A 20,219-nucleotide genomic window follows, 5' to 3' on the forward strand; every position below is an offset into this window, starting at 1 on the left:
ATCGGCGCTTCTGTTGGTTTCGACACGACGTGGCGGAGGGGGTGAAGGTTTGTGAATGTGGTCCTGACGGGCAGCGGCGGTGGCGCGAGCCGGATACGTTCACTTTAAAAACACGGGCCAGTCGAGGCTAACGGCAGAACACGTTGTGTGGCTGCCCGTCTCCGTCAGACCACGTCGCTCGGTCCAGCCTCAGTTGTAAGAGAACCCCCGCTGGACCTCACACTCAGGATGCCGTGCCACAACCAGCAGATGAACAGTGTCAACAGTGGCCAGGATCACCCAGTGAAGCAAGTGCGGTTCGCCAGCAGCAGCAGCAGTGTCCCCGCAGTGCTGACGAGCTCTGAACCCAGTGATGCCTCCACACTGCACATCCAGGAGAACCTGGGACCTCAGCTCAAACTGCTTCCTCTGAACGACCAGATCCGCGAGTTACAGACTATAATCAGAGACAAGTGAGTCCCCACTCGTCCACCTTGACTCACAGATCTAGACGAGTCACAGGAGCAGATCTAGTGGATGTGGTGCCCACTAAAGTATTACAATACTTGTACACCAATACCTCCATCTCAGGCAAGGTACAAGATTAGTAAATCTGATCCGTGACTTCATGGATCTCTTCACATCAACATGATATGAATGTGATTTCCAGGCAGAATGATTGAATAACTCTTCATTGCACTCTGTCCAAAGATACCAAAAAGATCTCCTGTTTTTTTAGGCAGCATTTAACTAAATGTATAAGCAACATTCAGGCTATATCATAACTAAAATACTCCTCATATAACTATCAACATACTGTGTAATAGTTGCTCTTCTGTCCCCTAAATCTGAACGGTGTGTGTGTGTGTGTGTGTGTGTGTGTGTGTGTGTGTGTGTGTGTGTGTGTGTGTGTGTGTGTGTGTGTGTGTGTGTGTGTGTTTTCAAAGTGCTTGACAAAACATAGAATGTTAAAAGTTAAGACTCAAATCTAGAGACAAACATCAGAATGATAACATTTGGCACAGGCATCAGAAGAAAGTAAGTGTATGAATGAACAAGTCCACTTTTTCTCAAGATATTTTCATGTCAACGATACATGTAGAGAGATGACCCCAGCCAGTTCAACACAATCGCAATTGAAACATCTATCTATTTAGACAACATCTCTGTTTTTGGTTAAGTGTCAGCTGACACCCTACATTGATCTAATCAAGCTAATATTTATACTTTCAGGACAACCAGCAGAGGAGATTTTGTCTTTTGTGCCGACCGACTGGTAAGAACATTCGTCATTACTACATAGTGTTGTGTGTGTGTGTGTGTGTGTGTGTGTGTGTGTGTGTGTGTGTGTGTGTGTGTGTGTGTGTACATTTATAATGTGCATATCCTTTTGTTTTGTCCAACAACAGATCAGATTAGTAGTTGAAGAGGGCTTGAATCAGCTCCCCTACTCAGAGTGCACTGTGACCACACCAACAGGTGAGGCTGTCTCTCTCGGTTTAAAGGTTGGACCCAAAATCTCATTCTAAATGAGATTCACACTTAGCCTAGCATATGACCGTGTGGGCTTTTTACGAACGGCGACATTTGTCAATGCTCCAACTTCATTTCTTCCCACAGGGTACAAGTATGAAGGTGTCAAGTTTGAAAGGGGCAACTGTGGAGTCAGCATAATGAGGAGTGGTGAGTTAAAACCTGTGGGAGAACACCTTTTACATTAGGGCATTTTCTTCTATAGGGGCACAAAGTATGTCTCCATACTGTGCCAACTCTGCCGTCATGCTACAGGTTCCGTTCTGTACTTATTCCTCAAGGGCAAGCTATTGTGTGCGCTGACAATTACAGGCTTTTTATCAGCAGTCAGTTCTTTTCTCTCAGTGAACGTGATGGATTATTAGAAATCATAATGTAACAGAAACAGGTTACATTGGGTTTAAGACAGTCCAGTACTTGTATGCAGAGCATGTTCTGGATATTACTCTCTGGATATTATTCTTTCTCCTTCAGATTTAATCGGAGTGTCATCACAGTCCTATCAAAAACCTTTAAAATCCTTTTATCACAGTAATGCAAGGTCATTGAATAACAAGTTGCGATTCGCTTTGTGAGTATATTTTACAGCTTGATGATAGAGAAACGTTGTCTGTCTGTATCAGTTCCGCCCCCATCTGCTCTATATGAATATGTGTGTGCTCAGCTGAGAGGCTGTGTCCTATCAAGTAGAGAGCTGAGATTTGTATTCAGTGTTTAAAAAATATTAGCAAAAACAGACTGCAAAACACATGAAGACACGGGACATCCTCATTAGAGGGGCTACAACTTTGCAGTTGAAAATTTTTAATTTTATTTATTTTTTACTTTATTTACATTGTGATTTTCCATTTTTAAGATTGCATTTTCATACACACTTACTGGCAATGTTTTCTAAGTAGCTGGCCTCTTTCGTAAGAGGAAAATATTGCTGTGCCTCAGACTTGGACTATTTCAGATGAAATTAGCAACATGTTGATCCCAGCTTTGTGCGGTGTCCCCCAACAGGTGAGGCCATGGAGCAGGGTCTTCGGGACTGCTGCCGCTCCATCCGCATCGGCAAGATCCTCATCCAGAGCGACGAAGAGACACAGAAAGCCAAGGTCTACTACGCCAAGTTCCCCCCAGATGTGTACAGGAGAAAAGTGTTGCTCATGTATCCCATCCTCAGTAAGTAACAGGGGGCCAAACTGCACACAGTTTATCCTGTTTACGACTCCAGTTTACCTCCTTCAGTAGCTTGTAAATGTCAAGAGATGTTCATTTTTCTAAAAACATTTCAATGTATTCATTCATTTTGAGAAAATCTCTGTTGAGTTGACCTTCACACCAGCTCTGCATTTCCACATCATAGAGGGCCATTCACACTGTTCTGATAATTATAGCTCTCATGGGGGAAATTATACACTGCCTGGTAGATAGCCACCAAGCTGCTGAATGGCATAATGAGAGCCAACAGAAATAGTATCTTAATAGCCCCGGCTTCCCAATGTCAAAAAGCAGTATTTCTCTGCTCTCAGTTTCTGAAAGAATATTATGGCAACCAAGCCAGGTAACTTGAAGGTGTGTTTTACTATGTCAAAATGATGGAATGATGGGTTTCATCGAGGGGTACTAACTGGCTCAGAAATTAAAGCCTGCCAAGCGTCCAGACTAATGGGCATATCAATCAGCACACAGCTGTGCCCTTTTTCTGATGCTAACATAATGCATCAGTTATGATGATGCAATCACATTTTGAATTTGAAACGTTTCTAATTTAATAATTTTATTTATTAACTTTATTTATGTAAAAGTGAGTCAGGACATTTTGCTTTAACCCACAGTTTTAAATGTAGTTGTATAAAAGGTGGAACGTAAATCAAACATCTCTCTCTGTCTCTCATATATATATATATAATTATTTTTGTGTGTCCCCTCAGGTACAGGGAACACAGTGATCGAGGCAGTGAAGGTGCTGATAGAGCACGGAGTTCAGCCCAGACATATTATCCTCCTCAGCCTTTTCTCCACGCCTCATGGTACAGTAAACCACCACTGCAACTGCAGCTCATCACCAATTTACTTTTATTCACCCAACAGATCTCACATCTAATGTAATCCTCATTTTCCTCCCCCACTACTGTTTCTGTTGTATCATCCTCTTCTTACGATATAACCACAATGCTGTTCAGTGGCACTGCTGACCATCTGTTTTGCCCTTTATATTTGAAATTTGTCTTAAAATATAAATCAAAACAAATCCTCCTTTTAGGATTTAAATGTAATATTGTAATGTGTGGACTTTGGTAGTTGTCTCAGTCGTCAACAGGCCAGATTGTCATGACATTTAATGTGGATATTCATGGTTTCCCAGAGAAGGAATTTTTAAGCCCTTGACCTTTCCTGTACTGCATCATTGAGCCAAAGTTTCCACTTAATCACCATATTGAAATCTGAAGGGCATTTCACCATGAAAATGTCTAAGCCCTTTTGTTCTCCTAAGAGGATGAAGTCTGTTGATTTTAACAATCCCATTGGCTTTCCTGGAGACAACCAAAAAAATAAGGTGGTCACTGCAGTGTTAGCATGCTGAGAGGATAAAGTTATGAACATTACTAGGAATTGGCACGGCATCCATTTTGAATATTTTTTATTTACACTTTAAATATGAATGTTTGTTCCATTATGTTAACATACTTATTTTTAAAATGTTTCTGGCTTTCTGCGTGTTTGAATCATCTGCTGAAAGGCTTAAAATAGGCAGACTGGATGTTTCCAGCATTTCAGAAATGTTGAGTACATACAGGCTCAACTGTCCTTCATCTGTTTTCACTGTACTTTGTCCCCCTCAAGTACAGTAAGTTGTAAGGATTAATTGGGTGTTCGTTTTTGAGGTCAAGAGATTCGGTGCAGGTTGAAAACATTTTGCAATGCAATGTAGCATTTAATTCTCTGGGCACAAATTTCATGACGAAATGACTGTAAAAAAAAAAACCATTAGCTTCTTAAGTTGCCTTTTGCATTATTTCAACTACCACTTCCTTATTCTTAACAGTAGTAATGCATCAGAATATTTCTTCCTCTTATGTAACACTTTACTTTTCTTCCAGGAGCCAAATCTATAATCCAGGAGTTCCCAGATATCACCATCTTGACCACAGAGGTCCATCCCGTGGCTCCGACACATTTTGGACAGAGGTACTTTGGCACCGACTAAGCTGAGGGCAAACTGAGGAACATGATCTGCTTTGATTTTGTCATTTATTTAAATGTTTCTCGTGCTCTCCTTGTTGTGCCAAATACTGCAACCTTATCTCCAAAGTTCCCAGATTGATACAAAATTCATTATCTGAATATATTTATTATGTTTGTTTTTTGTGGTGTGTACCGATGCTATAGAAAGTAATGTACACAAAAGCATATGCAGAGTTCAACTTGGAGCATTTAATTTTGCATGTAGTGGATCAATAAAGAATTTATATTTGTTAACAGACAGAACAGAAACTGAAGCAGTGTCAGATTCTTTTGGTGATTCACAGGTGTTAAAAAAAGGGAAGCACCACATACTCCAAATACAATTCAAAAGGGACCATGTGTGCTTTAGCAATACGGACCTCCCGTTTGTAAAATGTGTACAATAAGTCATCTTTGCATTTTATAAATATACTATCAGATAAAAAGCACATTGTTTCAACAGTGTAAGTGTCCCCAAGTGAAGCAAAAATAAATAGACATCGCCTGCAGCAGTTATGAATCAGTAAACTAAGGGGGAAAGAACAACATTATTACCATAAATAGACACAAGACGACATGAAACACTCAACATCCACATCCATTACACATGCACAAAATGACGTTCACTTTTACTCAATAGATTTATCAGACGTGAGAAGCATTTCATATCGCTTACCCAACACAATATCAAAACAAATCTGATGAAGCAAGTGAATGTGTCAAAGGCCCAACGTTTTACTACTAATGAATTAGCCACAAGCTAATGCCATAAACCAAACAGCCCTGATATGGAGAATCTCTTACAATTGTATTAATTTTTTAAATACATAAACAGAAGAAAAAAAAACAGCATATTGCAGAAGATCACTGACCGGTACCAACCAGTGGATGAGGGTCAGTCATCATATATATATATATATGTACAGTAGCCTGCATTTTTAAAAAGATCAAAAAATTAGGAATAAAACACAGAAGAACCAAAAGCCTCCTGTATGATTATGTGCATGTGATTAAAGTTATTTTCACTTTACTTTCTTATCACTTTACATCCACACTAGTGTTATCTTACACAGGGATGGCTGATATGCTAGAAAACAAGATTTTGATAATTATTGTTTAAAAATAGTTTATTGGTGTGTCTTGTGTGCTCATCCAAGACTTAAACGTTTGAGTGCCTAGAAAAGCGCTATTGAAACTTCAGGTATTATTAGTATGATTATTAAACAGCAAAGGTGAACAGTTTTTTTGGAACCAACGGCATTGAAGTCATGATATACAGTATATTCATGATATAATTCCACGGAAAAATTATGAACATTATATTAAGTTTGCCATAATACTCTTGAGATTTCAGGATTAATTATCAAGTGTAATGAGGTGTAGCTGCGAACCAAAGCAACAAACATTAGCTAGTTTTGTTTTAATTACTGTCACTGGTCTGATCAGACGTTAGTAATGGTATTATAACTCAAATATTAATGACAAGAAACATATGGAAGGGTCTTTTGTAAATGTGCCTAAAATGACACTCACCTACTCACAAGCAGGAAGCTGGATACATTCTCAGGAGAAGAGGACTCCCAAAACACAGGTATAAATATATTAATAAGGCGCAGATAAAGTCAGGTATCCTCATATGTTTATGTTCACTGGAAATAAGTGTTAATATGCTGCAAGACCCAAACTGGTAGAGGTATGACGACTGAATCAGAACAAGAGCTCTCTGGAGCACTATGTGTGTGAGGTCACATTACACCAGACTGCACAGCTCAAGATCTAAAGGCCCAACACAGAAGGGGGCGTGTTGGTAGCACAGTGCCGGACAGAAGCTTCCCAGTTAACAGAGACTGGTGCCTTGAGATGAACAAACAAAAGGGCAAAAATACAACCTGTTGCCTTCTTGTATGTGAGGTAATATTTGACAAGTTGTTTTGTTTTTTTACCCAATCAAACTGATACTGTTGTGTGTCCATCCATGAGAGCAGCAACGATGCAGCCTCTGATAGTCCAAGGAGTTCCTCTATTCTTCCTTTCGTCAAATACCAGGCTAAAAGTGGCTTTGGCAATCCAAATGCAAGCATATATCCACTCATTTGGCCCCCTTCAGATTTTCTTTTCAGTGTCTTAACATCCACATGATTTGGAATGCATCTGCCATGTGGTAAGCAGTGTGGACAATGTACTGTGTACCTACATGCTCTGTATCAGTGAGAATTGTCCTTAAATCACTACTCCTCCATCTCTATCGTGACAGAAAGGTCTTGGTGGTCAACTGGAATGGAAAAACAAGAAATTGCAGCATGTGTTTTAAGATTTCATTGTCACTGATTCAGCTCACACAGCAGTTAACCACCAGGTGGTAGCAGAATATCACAATTGGAGTCTCAACACAGCAAACTGTTACTTTTGTATAAACATATACTTTTCTTTACAAAACACTGGTTTCTTTTGTAATTTTCAGATGTGACCTCTCTGTTTGGACCCTTCGGTGGATCCAGATCAATTGCATGTATTGATTCATTTGTTGTTAGAACTGGTGGAATCAAACTTTTAGAATGAAGCAGTCAATTTATAGGATGTACGCACTCATTTGATACCATCTGTGTTAATCTTAATGTCAGACATTAAGACAAATTAATCCAGACACCTTTATTTGTGCTAAACTTGTATGTCAGGCTTGGGAGGACAGTTGAAGTGAAGCTATTCCTGCATGCAGTTGTCTCTTACTATCTTTGGATTTGTTTTGACAGTAACAGAGCAGGTTAATTAGAGAGGTTGAAAATTACAAAAATGAAAAACAATAATCAACCCACGTAGCTGAGCTTTGGGAAATATACACTCATCTTATCTCAAGATGTTTTTAAGATTATTAAAAACCATGAGTGCCAACAGCTTCTGAATGTTAATGTGAGGCCAAAAGCAGTAGGTTTGTTGGTGTGTTTTTATGTGGCAGATAGTCAATCAGACTAGACAGCAAAAAATATACTTATTGCAAGATTAGCAGTGATAATAATAATGATGCCTACCAAGTTTTATGTAAAGAGTACTCTCTCTATAGATTACTTTCATACAGGACTCTCCACATTCAACTAGCTTGGCAGGTAATGATAATATCCATGATCAATTACTACCCATGTGTTGATAGACTCAGTGTTTATTCTATACAGATGTCGAAATATTGCAAAAGACAAAGTCATGTCTTCAGTTTACTTCTTCTGATCAACCAAGATTCAAACCTCCAACTATATTGACTGTACAATGATAGAAAACAGATAGAGAGCAAATCTATTGTTTGGGTGTTTTTGCCAACAAATTATCTAAATTGTTGAATATAATTTTGTAATGAAAATGTTTAATAGTTTCATCTCTGGAGTCCATCAAAATCAAGGTAACAAATGTTGACTCAGGAAATGCATTGGCATCAAATTGTATGTCTATGGCGAGCTTAAAGGCAAGACAAACAGCTCACATTGAGATGGATATTTTTGTGTCACCAATCTCCCATATTTTGTATGAATTATATCTGTTGGTGCAACACAAAACTGTCACATTTACCGAAGTTAAACATGCTGACACGAGTCTGCTGCAGCTGACAAAATTTGCTCCAGTTTAACTGGCCGCACTTGACCTGGTTGACACTAACAACCTGCTCAATTTAAAATTTTCACTCAGTGCAGAAAGTTAAAGATAATATCTTTTAAGATATGTAGGAACTACAAAAAGCATACAAAAGAAAAGTAAAAAGTACATGTTAGATATGGCAAACTTAAAGTGACTCACCCAAGCTTCCTTCCTCAGAGCCGTCATCTGACTCCTCCCACATGTCCTCATTAGCTAATAAGGGGTTCTGGGACTCCGAATTTCGATTCTTCAAGGGGAAGTAGTGGCCGTTCCCTTGGCTGACATGGACATTGCACAAAAGAAGACGGAAGGATGTTAGGTAGATATGATCACAAAGTTACTCTACATTTTGTTAATTAGCCCCAATGCTGCTGTGATTTTGAGGTACTTTTGTCCTCTGGTTTAGGATTGATATTCGGTGTCTTCAAGAATGCGAAATGAGCAGGAGGATAATCAGCTATTGGCCATCTGAGCTCACCTTGTGAAGACGGGGATAAACCACAGTCTCCGATCCTCCCCAAATACCTGCTGCAGGTTTTTGCGTATGCCGACATTGAAGCCATTTCTGTCTGGTCCAGTGACAAAAGCTGGGGCTGAGAAGGCCTCTAGAAATGGAAAAAAAACAAATGTGGGTCACAATATGTTTTCATGTTTCAACTCTCCTCATCTACTTTTACAAAGGACAAACATAACAGAACAAAAAATAGAGCTCCAGCACATAATAAACCAGTCAGTTAGGCAGGGTGAGAGCTGCTTTATGAGCACAATCCAAGTTTTCAAAAAAAAAATATATAAACCCTCACCTAAAGTTGATCTGTTCTTGGCCACCAACCAACAGTGATAGCCGAAAAGGAACATAAGACTGACGAAGAACATGAGCGCCACAAACATGAGGAAGAGGACATGGAACTTTGCGGGCCTATTTGGCAATTCTCCCTGGAAGAGAGAAACAGGAGAACTAAAGACATGAGAAAGTTATGGGCTTTTAAAAGGTATAAGTCATGACAGTTTTCTTGTGGAAGTGCCATAGTGCGAACTAAGTACAAATACAATTTCTCGTAAAACTACTTTATCTGACATTGAGCATGAGACTAATGACACTCACCACCCAGAATTTGAGGAAATACTGAAAGACTGTCGCTGCAATGAATACACAGTACACCATGGCGTAGGAGAGGAAAAGCAGGAAAAACTTGTAGTTGGAAAAGCCCACACAGTTATTCACCCTAAAACAAAAATAAATTCAAGCATCAGAACAAATTTAATACATGAAATGATCCTACCAAGAAATACAGGCAAAGTCACGACTTACCAGGGACAGTGGTGGTCCATCTTCAAGACACATCTTTAAAAGAAAAACAATCAACTTAATTTTTTTTTAACACGGCAACTATGAGAAGCAGTTATACCTTGGTACCATTTTGCACTTCATAAAACTCTTTGAGCTTTAAATACATCTTTACATTCATGCTGACAAAGAGTCTGCTGATTCATTTCCTGTTCTGATTGATCACGAGGATATTCCCAATCAGAGGGAGTGTGCCAGCAAAGCAACTTCTTCTAATTATCACAAAAGTCCCCGGCCAACAAACATCTCCTTGCCTCAGGTAACCTCTCGAGGCGAGTGGATTGGGGAGGTGAGGGCGACTTACGTTTCACAGACCGAGCAGTGGTGACAGCGGTCAGGCTTCAGCACCTGGCAGCGGTCGCAGAACCTGATAGCTGGAGACAAGAGGACGGCCGGTTGAATGAATGACATTTGAGCTGAGCTTGCCCTTCACTTACTCCCCACAGCCTCAAACTTAGTCTTTGCAATCAGCACTAATGAAAGAGATACATTGACAGATTACTCTGGATGGGGAGGCGCAGGAGCAAACACAAAGCTTATTGCAACTACCCACTTGTTTTCAATGAACACGGATTATGTGCAACTTAGATGACGGACTGTTGCTAATGTACCTGCCTCATTTCCCCAGTGGTGTGGAGAAATGGCCAAAGAGTGAATAACACAATATGAAATCTTGCAGGAGGAAGATATGGATTACTTGACAACACAGTCTACCTCCGGACTGGGCTCGAGTGAAGATGGGCAGTCTCTTTGCGATTTCAACCAGGACTTGTTTCTGAGCGTCGGGCCTCTCCTCCATCTCGTACCTTTGCTTGTCGGAGTATGACAGCTGAAACTAGAGCAACACACGTGGACCGTGATAAACGCCACCTTTGCTTTATGTCATATGGACTTGACTCGCACAGTGCCACAGGTAAATCACTTCATGTTGAAGAATACCTTCTTGCAGGGTGAAGCAGCAGGGGTGAAGATGGACTTCCAGTAGGTCCAGGAGAACATCGCAAAGCAAACATGGAACACCAGGAGATAGACCCCTGAAAGCACAGAACACCGATCACGACACGACACAAGCGTTACCGTGGCGTAAAAGGTGTGTTTGTCGCGAAGCAGGTAAATGAATAGTGCGTTACTCACCTTTTTCAAATGTGTTGGTCAGCGTGACTGTAAAACAAAACACACACACATGAATTCAGCAGCATGAAAAACTCTGGAAAAGGACCGGAAACAGTGTAGCGACGTGTCCGATTCTCTGAAAAGAGGAACGACGTTCACATGCTAACGCGCCGAGCCAGGTCGACGGGTGGGCGCTCAGGGGCACAGGCAGTCCGTCTACGAACACCCCCCTCCGCGGTAATGGGACCATTCAATCACGAGTGCCCTTTTCAAAAGCCTGACAGTCACCGGAGGGACCCGCGCGCACTGCACCACTTCCGGCTCGCTTGCTAGCTGCGCGTCTACAACGAGGTGGTTCGTGTTTGTGTCAACACCGCGGCGCTGCGCGGCGCTGCGCCGCGTCCACACCGTCAGCGGCCGCGGCGCCTCATACTCACACAGACACAGCTCGAAGACGTAGGCGTAGTAGGACCACAACACCACGGAGGCGATGATGAGCACGGGTATCCAGGAGAAGACCCTCTGGCAGCACCTCAGACCTCTGGAGAGAGCCATGATGCATCCGCCCGCTGTCCCGATCTGCGATCGACTGACGATCCTGGGATGAAACCATCCGTGGCCTCGGGGAGCGATTCGCCGCACTGCCGCAATACAGACCTGCGTCCCGGCGGTTGGTCGGAAGTCGGCTGAAGTCAGGATTTGTGTCAATTACAATATAAAAGTAATGGATCCACCTAACTTATCAACCACCTAAATGTGGTTTGATCTATTGGCATTTTTGATCTGAAAAATTAAATCAGCCACAAAGATATGTTTTAAAAGAAAACCGGACACATACATTTTTGTCAGTCACAGAAGAAAAAGAGTAAATCATCAAATGATTAATGGTTGAATTTGATTTCCTGGCACTTAAATAGATAAGAGCCATCTTTAGTGTTATTTGTTACACCGGTGCATTTCCTGCTTTTCCTGCAGTGCATGATAGCTCAACCTGTCTGGACCTATTTTTCAAGGAGCAAGCGAAGGAAAATGCCTCAAGTGAAACGCACTAAATTATCATAGTCTGTGTGGCGGTGGAGACAGGTTAGGTGAGGGGAATCAATACTGTCTTTACTGGAATAGTAGCAACACTGGATTTACTTACTCTGCAAGAAGCCCGATATGACGTCTGCATATGCTGGTAAATTTACAAAACTCCTTCAAGCCATTAGCAAGAGATTTTAGGACATGGAAAGTAAACTAAAAGGAACTTGACATATGTTAAATTGTTCAATGTGACTACATCAATGTCACTACAACATAAAAATCATTCAGCTGTAAAATAGCTGAGCTCAAAGCTGCAACAACCTCCCTCTGCTTTAGCTCTGTAAACCATCCCGAGGAGACGTCACTGAAGTGTGAGTCTCTGTTTGGGAAAACCTGCTGCCGTGAGCAGATCTTTTCAAAACTGACTCAAGCAAATACTCAGTTCTGCTCAAGGCTGACGTAAATACAACCTGGAAAAACAGCTTCCTGAGGCATCACTACCATCTGACATCAGGCGGCTCTCCAAAGAGAGGCAGTTACAGCCATCGCATCAGAGAGGTTAGTGTGATCAATGATTTGGCCTTCATTGGATATATAATTGTTGGGTGGTCCTCCATTTGAAATCCTATTACTTTTTAAAATGTGTCACTTCTACCACTTGAGGTTTAAGTACAGAGGTATTTCAGATTCAACTAATTTGTCTGACCGGTTTCTTTCCTAAACGTCTTGAATTTTATTACCATACATGCATACATACTTAACTTAAAATAACTTGACTTGGGGGCAAATTAGATTTAAATGGACAAAATTTTCAAAACTGACCTTTCCATGTTTGTCAAAAAAGAGCTGGAGACTGAAACACAAGCACACCCAACAAGTAGCAGCCAAAGTTCCAGCCTCGCAATTGAGGCTAGTCACATGAGTACTACATGGTCCATCCCATGGGAGCATGACCATGTACAAACTCAACAAACAAACATCTCAACAAGACACAGGAACAGATGGAAAGCTTGACTATGGTTTGAAGACAATCTGGCAACTGAAAGGGGGGAAAAAAAAACTGATGCAAAACGAGGCAATAAGTACACAGAAGACTTATTCGCTGATGAGACACAGGTGACACTAAAAGTTGGTGGGGAAAAATACAAAAGGCAATAAAAGAAAGAAAAACAGACATGAACACAAGTGATTTCAAAATGAAGGTCATCAACAACTAAGAGTCACATGAAGATTATATTTAAAGGTCTCACGCAATCACCTCACACGGGTTTATTCTGGTTCCATAGCCCAACCGACACTGATGTTCAGAGGCTAATACTGAAATGTGACAGTCAGACGACAATATTTCAACAGTTTCAACGTGAATGAGAGATGACAAGCAGCATTGGTCACCAACTGGACCGGATTGATTTAATTTCAGCAGAGACATTATTCAATTAAGGCCTTTTGTTTACTTGTGCGCTTAGTGTGTAGGTTACACGACCGGCTGGATTCCTCTCTGCAAAGTCTCTGCAGGCCACACACAAGAACAAGAAATCACATAATCATTTTGACCTCCCAAGAGCTAAATGGGATTAGAAATCTTTAAAAGTGAACCTTGAATTGTGCTGCACTTAATTAGCTTTTTAACGTAAAGAATAATGGTCAGCCTCTCAATTACATCATCTGGAGTTGTTTTGCATTTGGGTTTAATGTGATGATTTGGCACAGACTTACATCTCCCCCTTCCACAGATAGAAGACATTAGATAGCTATTAGATTTGAGTGGATTAAACTTGAATCATAATATGGGGTCATTAGACTGTATGCATTGTCGTAACAAACATGATTGGAAAATAGAATTAAAATTAGAAAAGAGAAAAAAATTGCGATACAAGTGACTAATCCAGTTCTCGCACATGTGCTGTACATTACATTATGTGAGTAATCTATATTCCAGTAAAGATGTGAAGAACGACATTAATAGTATCACCGGCATCGACATTGTAATTTGTTCATAATTAAAAAAAAAGAAATGTGTAACATCAATTTATTGGAAAAAAAGGTGGAGTAGTCTACAAGTATACTGTAACGGTGCAAGCAGTGTCATATCCTCCAGTATAATCCAAAGCAAAGCTGGGTTTGTATCAGTGGCTCCCTGTGCCCGGCTGCCTCAGTGTGAGGCCATTTGGTCAGAGAGTACAGTACCGAAGCTGTGATTGATATTTGCACAATGGACTTATGTCACACCTTCAAGGTATGAGGTGGAACCTGTAGGTGCTTCATGCATCAGCTCACCGCAGGGGAGGTAAAAGGGATTGTGTGTTTCTGTCTCCAGGGTGTCGGGTTCAGAACCTGTGACAGCCAGCCTTTTCAATAGTATGAGAAGCTGGCTTGTGGTCTTTAGACCGTCATCTCACTCCATTATTCACTCCTTATTTTGTTAGGGTCATATAAATCAGTTTTTTTCAACATTCAATTCTCATGCAGAGGACATGAACCTACTTTAGTTTGTTTCTGTGTCCACTTAAAATGAACTTAAAGACATTTGGGGGGAGGGAAGAAATCAACACTGCACTATGTAGAACCCACCAATGGGAGGCAGTGTGAGACTGTGCCTCAAACACACCTTTTACTGATTGAATCTCGGATGGGCATAATATGATTAAAGGAACAAATTATCAGTGCTCATCCCAGTATGTAAGTTTTGATATCTGCATCAAAGTAGACTGAGGCAAAATGGCAGTTTGTGTGAACATCAAGGTTTCCAGTTAGATTTTTTTTTTTTTTAAACATAACTCAGTTTTGAGTTACTGACACAGCTGATGTCACTCTCAGCACTGTTATCTGTGATTGTGCAACCCTCATTTTTAATACAACGCATCAATTTCTCCCCCAACCCTTCAGAGAGATGTTTTTTCGCAAGTTTACTCCAATTTGTCCTGCAGATTTATGGCTTTGCGTCATCCTCTGACATGGCCATCCAACACATTGCGTAGAAACTAGCGCAACAGTCTCCCCATTACTGAAAGCCGGGAAACCTTTCCCCATGTCATGGGACCCGAGAGTCACTGAGCATTTAGCCGTGGACTCGAACAGCCCAGCAGGACTGTGCTCATAGGCTGCGTCGAGTTATGTGTGCGTCGGTTTTGTGTGCTTTAGAGTACAGCCCCCTCCTCCTTTTACGTAATGGCTGCTCTACTGGGATTGGGGTGTGAGGTGAGCAGCACCAAACACTGACCTCCTCGCTTCCATCATACATGTTCTTTCCCCTCTGTCTTTGGGCCTACTCTTCCCTGACATATTCTCCCACTACACATCATCAGCTGCTGGCTCTCCATCCAGCTCCTGCTCTCTTTGCCCCCACCACCCCCCATCCCTCTTCCTTCCTTTCTCTTCAGGCAACAGTGTCGGCAGCCGGGTGATGACAGCTCCTCTCTCATTCAGCCGCTCACTGTAGGCAGGGAGCGGCCGTCCATCCATCAGCACGGCAGCAAACCCCTCCACTACAAAGCCATTGTGACTAGCAAAATAGTAACGGCCTTTTAATCAAAACATTTACCCCCGTGTAAAAATAAAACACAAACAGCTCATATCAGCAGGTTGAGGCAGACTCCCCATCTCGGAGATGAGTGTGTGTGAGTGGAGCGTGTTGGAGGAATTCTATGCCGCCCTGGTGGTAGTCTGCAAACAGACAAGAGGGGCTGGAGGAGAGCCCGTTTGGGGAGAAGTCATGCGTGGCTGCAGGAAAGTGCAAAAGGACCCCGGGTTGACAATGCATCACCATGCAGGCTTCTTCACCGGCGAGAGGAGCACAATGGCCAATAAAGCCCAGTGTTATTTGAGTTTGCACTTTGGCTGCAGCTCACTGTTATGCCTTGAAGATGAAGTGGCACTTTGAGTGTGCATTTCATTTGACCCCTGAGACTCTCATGTCATGCAGTTGTGCTCTGCAGTCACGGTTGATTCAGGGAATGCTGATGATGCTAAACACTTGGGAGGGTGATTCATTTGGTAGCTGTGTGTGTGTGTGTGTGTGTGTGCGCGTGTGTGTGTGAGGAAAGGGAGTGGATATATTGTTTTGTGTGTTTGCAGACTGTACGTGTGTCTCAACTTCTTGCAACCCAGCAAGATGATGCAGTGTTGAGTTTGTTAGGATTTCAATTTTCATTCCCTGCATGCTTCAGTGTCTGGACAGGGAATTCATTGTGTGCATATCCGATTGAAGTCAATATGGAGCACATATTGGAAAGTCTGCGTTCAACTTAACATATTGTCATTGGTGTGTGTCCAAGTGATCAAAGAGTCGCTGCACTGAGCTGCCCACATTTATACAAAAGGTATGTGCGCAAAAAAACCAGACACAAGCACAGGAGTAATTAGAGCGACAGACCAGTGCAAGAAAACACAGCTCGGACTGAACAGAACATAGTCACACACGTCATCTGCAATTTTGCTTAACATGACCCAGAAAAAGACTTAATGTATTCTACCATTAACATATTAACACCAATGAATTGCACTGAGAAATGTCTAGAAACTTTTTGTAGTGCATTTTGCATGTATGAATAAGTAATGTTGGAACCAGGGGTAATAATGCATGTCATTTCTTCATTTTCACACCATACAGCCAAATGGTGAGAGTGTGAGGATGACTACAGAGCCTGAAGGTCTGGTTCTCACTCCACTGATGGACGCTACAGACGTCTGGAAGGCTGTTGGCCAGTGTGACATCAGCACACGGCACTCAGCGGAGCAGGAGAAGCCCTTAAACAAGGCATTATATTTCTGGCTGGCTTCTGCTCATATTCACATTGAACAGCAGAACAAACAATGACAGGGCGGGGAGGAATTGCAGACACCTCACCCAGCATGTGTGAAAATAAATCTGCTCAAGGGCGGAGACCTGTGTGTCTTCAACAATCATGGAAATTTCAATGGCCACGCCACGAAGGCGGCCTTTTTTTTTTACTTGGCCTTTTAATAAAGGCATTTCATTACGCCGTGTGCGAGTCATGCACTCATGGGCGATTTCTGTATCACAATGAGAACCTGCGGGGAGCTCTTTTCATTGCCTTGATTCCAACAGGATCAAAACTGAAAATGTGTTTCATCGGTGTCCTTGTTTCCGATCTCCGTGCTTGTCATCAAACAGACTAATTGCATTTTGCTAAGTGATAAAGTACTACATTGTGTCTAACCACATGATAATATTTGACGCAGAACATCAAAGGGCAATTGTAGCAGCTTTGTTGCTTTCAAGAGCCCCTTTGAAAGCCGAAAACACGGCGCTCTGTCTAAACTAAACCACCTGAAAAATACCTTATGGAAAATTTAATCTGGAGTTTACCCTCCTCTAATCAGAGAGAGCGAGAAGAAAAGCGGTCCTCTCTCTTAAACTCATTTTCATCACCCAACGTATCAATACGTGTTATCCGACTGAGTGAAAAGGTAGTGGTTGTTAAGTGATACAAACAGACTGGGGAGAAGAGAGTGCAGCACTGGACACAGATGGCAGCTGGAAAGTCTATCATTTCACAGGATTAGATGCTGTTTGCCTTGTATTGTGCTCCAGCCTCCAGTGTCCCCGAAGGACGCTTATCTGCGCACTCTTTCCATGCAACGCAGACGCAGTCACAACATACATACAACAACACACACACAAGGAAATCAGGGCAATGAATGACGCCCTCCCCTTTAGGATTAAAGGTTATGAATTTAAGATTTTTTCCTTCTTTTATCAAACTGTCTGGATAGAGTGAGCACCGAAACACATAACAGCAATAACCAGGGCTCAAATATGTGAACATTCCTTTTTCCCATACTGCCTCAGAAAACAGATTACTCAACGATGGCGCAGCAGGGAACGGACCGAGGTAGACAGTGGAAGGCCTCATTGGGTTCTGATGATCCAGTCCTACAGATGCAACCACGTCAGCTTCACATGGGACAAAATCAGTCTTCTTCCTGCCTTGGGTGTCTGTCACTCATTGACACACACACACACACACACACAAACACAAAATGACCTCTATATATCAGTCAAACGCTCAGGATTAACGACTTGGAGCTATTTAAGTATAAATGAACTTTAAAGACTTATTGCTTACTGTTTGAAACGCAATAATAGAAAATCCAGGTGGCACTTATTTTGATCTCCTACCTGTTCTTTAATTTGCCCAGATTCACCTAAGGACATGGCCCTGGTTGGTGAGAGGAAAAAAGGTTAACTCAAGCTGCAGCACCAGAAACTCTGTGACCAGATGTGTGCAACTCTATCAAAGCCAGATCACGCAAAGAACTGAGCTCTGACCGAGCAGTAATGTGGCATAAAGCAAATCTGGGTGACAACAGCTCATCTGTCTGCGGCTACGGCAGCTTACAGTAATTTATGAGCACCCCATTTGAACCATACACAAATGAATGCTTTCCAAGATTACATGCTCATAAATATTCTGACGAATGCCCTGAGTGAAGAGGTGACCCCATCAATGACAGTAATTTACATTTCAAAAGGTTGCAAAAACACTTTAATGGCTTGTTTTTTCTTTTCTTTCCCTCTGAAAATTTGAGTTTGGGTTGACTGTTTTCCCAGTTCTGCATGGAAAGGGTCTGGAGTTATCATCGTGCAGGAGATTCCTGAGCAGGTACTTAAGGGAATCTGTTTCCATGCTCCAGTTTAACACACAGGGGCAGAGAGTTAGAGAGGCAAACTGCGAGAGTGGAATAAATAGAAGAGGGAGAGATGAAATGTGGGAGGGAAAGAGATGGAGAAAAGGCCGAGAAGGCTGAGGAGTAATGAGAGGGTAAACGAAGCATAGGTAAAGTGCTGGAGAGGAGCTTACAGAGTTAGTAATGCAGCCAGAGGTAGCCAAATGTGGCACATGCAGTCACTTGGTTGTAAACCACATTAAACAATCCCAACCTTTGCATTTAAAGGCCCCTGATGTAGACACTAATGTGTTTTCATGCTCCGGGTTACCAAAACAAATGGGGTGACCAGGTTTTGTTCTGTTTTGCGAGGAATGTAACAGATGCAGTCTGGAGCCGCAGGGGGCTGGTTGGTAGTCATAGCACATGTTGTTGACCTCGTCTGCACCCCCAAGAAACCTGGACCGGTCGCTGTGGCTGATACATACACGCTTTGAAGTGCAGACAGACAGACAGACACCATAGAAACAGGGCACACGTGCCATTTCAAATCACTGCCTGTGCCAGCAGAAGCACTTCATTAGTTGACATTGCTTATGAAAATAGAAAATAATAGATAAACCATGCCTCACGCCTGAGGCTTGACATTGTGTAATTGGCTGCGATCATATAAATTAATACTAACAAAAACGTGCCTGTTGCCAGTTTTAACAGCAACCATGGTTTCACTTGATGCAATTTATGAATTCCAGGTATGGTTTTGTCAGAATAAGAAGTAGGGTGAGAAATATAACAAATCTTAGAGTCATGCTGGCAGCAGTGTGAGGCTGCACACTGGCAGTTTGAGCTAAATGCTAACATCAACATGCTCAAAATGACAATTCTTACATGGTGATGTTCAGCTGGTATTTACCATGTTCATGATGATAAGCATTACCATGCATACTTAAGCTAGTTGTTTTAGCATGCTCCTGATGAGTTACTTTTGCAAGGACAGAATTTGGTATTATCATTTTGGAGTTCAATATGGGAGTATTTGACAAATATAATATAAAGTTATTTCAGTTAATCCCAATGGGAATGCATTTCACGGCAATCCACTTTATAGGTGTCATCGTAATGGTGGTGTTTGAGGAAATGTCAGGTTGGACCACCAGGGCGATGTGATTTGGTGGATGTTGAGATATTTACTTGATGAGGGAAAATGTGGACGTGCTGGTGGTGCTTGATGAAAAGTCAAGGAATCACGAAAATCAATAAGATTCATCCTCTGGGCACCATGAATTGCATGACAATCTATCCAATAGTTGTTGTGATTAAAGCATGTATCAGAGCATGAAAGATTACTATTGTTAGATTGAATTTAATAAGTGATTGACTTACATTGGCTCAGGAGCGCTATAAATTAATGATTAAGTCAGTTAATCCCATTTTATTTCACTAAGTGCAAAGAGATTTTTTTGTCAACAGCTTCTTTTATCAGCAGGGGAAAGCTGGTTTCATTGAAGGTCTTTCCACTGATGTATTTTAAACACTCCATCTTTCCACTGGCAGTGTCATGTAAACCCTGGCAGATGACTTTGTCTCCCCTGTGTTGGATCCAGTGTTACAGTCCCACTGCTGTCAGGAGCCACCGGCCAGGCCGACAGCTGCCTGGAAAGAAAGTCTCGTGGGTCCAAACAGAACCTTAGTTGGGGTCCTTTGGGTCTCAGCATGACTGTAAATCCTCATCCAGTCTGTGATATTCCAGTGTTCC

General features: G+C 41.8%; 2 protein-coding genes and 1 long non-coding RNA gene across 4 annotated transcripts; 2 read left to right on the forward strand and 1 right to left on the reverse strand.

Annotated features, from left to right (window-relative positions):
• Positions 1-228: 228 nt before the first annotated feature.
• Positions 229-4,995, forward strand: uprt (uracil phosphoribosyltransferase (FUR1) homolog (S. cerevisiae)). The gene is made up of 7 exons (XM_035649207.2): positions 229-452; positions 1,213-1,255; positions 1,389-1,458; positions 1,600-1,662; positions 2,518-2,679; positions 3,432-3,530; positions 4,602-4,995. The coding sequence occupies exons 1-7, from the start codon at positions 229-231 to the stop codon at positions 4,706-4,708; spliced, it is 768 nt and encodes a 255-aa protein (XP_035505100.1). The 3' UTR covers positions 4,709-4,995.
• zdhhc15b (zinc finger DHHC-type palmitoyltransferase 15b) lies at positions 4,916-11,454 on the reverse strand. Of its 2 annotated transcripts, none has more exons than XM_035649205.2 (11): positions 11,245-11,454; positions 10,829-10,855; positions 10,634-10,728; positions 10,409-10,529; positions 9,999-10,068; positions 9,659-9,691; positions 9,452-9,572; positions 9,150-9,282; positions 8,825-8,951; positions 8,506-8,624; positions 4,916-6,997 (listed from the first exon to the last, which is right to left on the reverse strand). In XM_035649205.2, exons 1-11 carry the CDS (start codon positions 11,360-11,362, stop codon positions 6,954-6,956), a joined length of 1,008 nt encoding a protein of 335 aa, XP_035505098.2. In that variant the 5' UTR covers positions 11,363-11,454; the 3' UTR covers positions 4,916-6,953. The 2 variants fall into 2 exon arrangements, with proteins under 2 accessions (XP_035505098.2, XP_035505099.2); XM_035649206.2 differs by lacking the exon at positions 11,245-11,454 and adding an exon at positions 10,967-11,234.
• Positions 11,455-15,841: 4,387 nt separating this feature from the next.
• On the forward strand, positions 15,842-18,333 carry LOC118319105. The gene is made up of 3 exons (XR_004795902.2): positions 15,842-17,521; positions 17,646-17,788; positions 17,996-18,333. It is a non-coding gene; the product is annotated as an uncharacterized LOC118319105 (long non-coding RNA).
• The last annotated feature ends 1,886 nt before the right edge of the window (positions 18,334-20,219 follow it).

Source organism: Scophthalmus maximus, chromosome 9, assembly GCF_022379125.1.
Source record: "Scophthalmus maximus strain ysfricsl-2021 chromosome 9, ASM2237912v1, whole genome shotgun sequence".
In the NCBI taxonomy this organism is placed as follows: Eukaryota; Metazoa; Chordata; class Actinopteri; order Pleuronectiformes; family Scophthalmidae; genus Scophthalmus; species Scophthalmus maximus.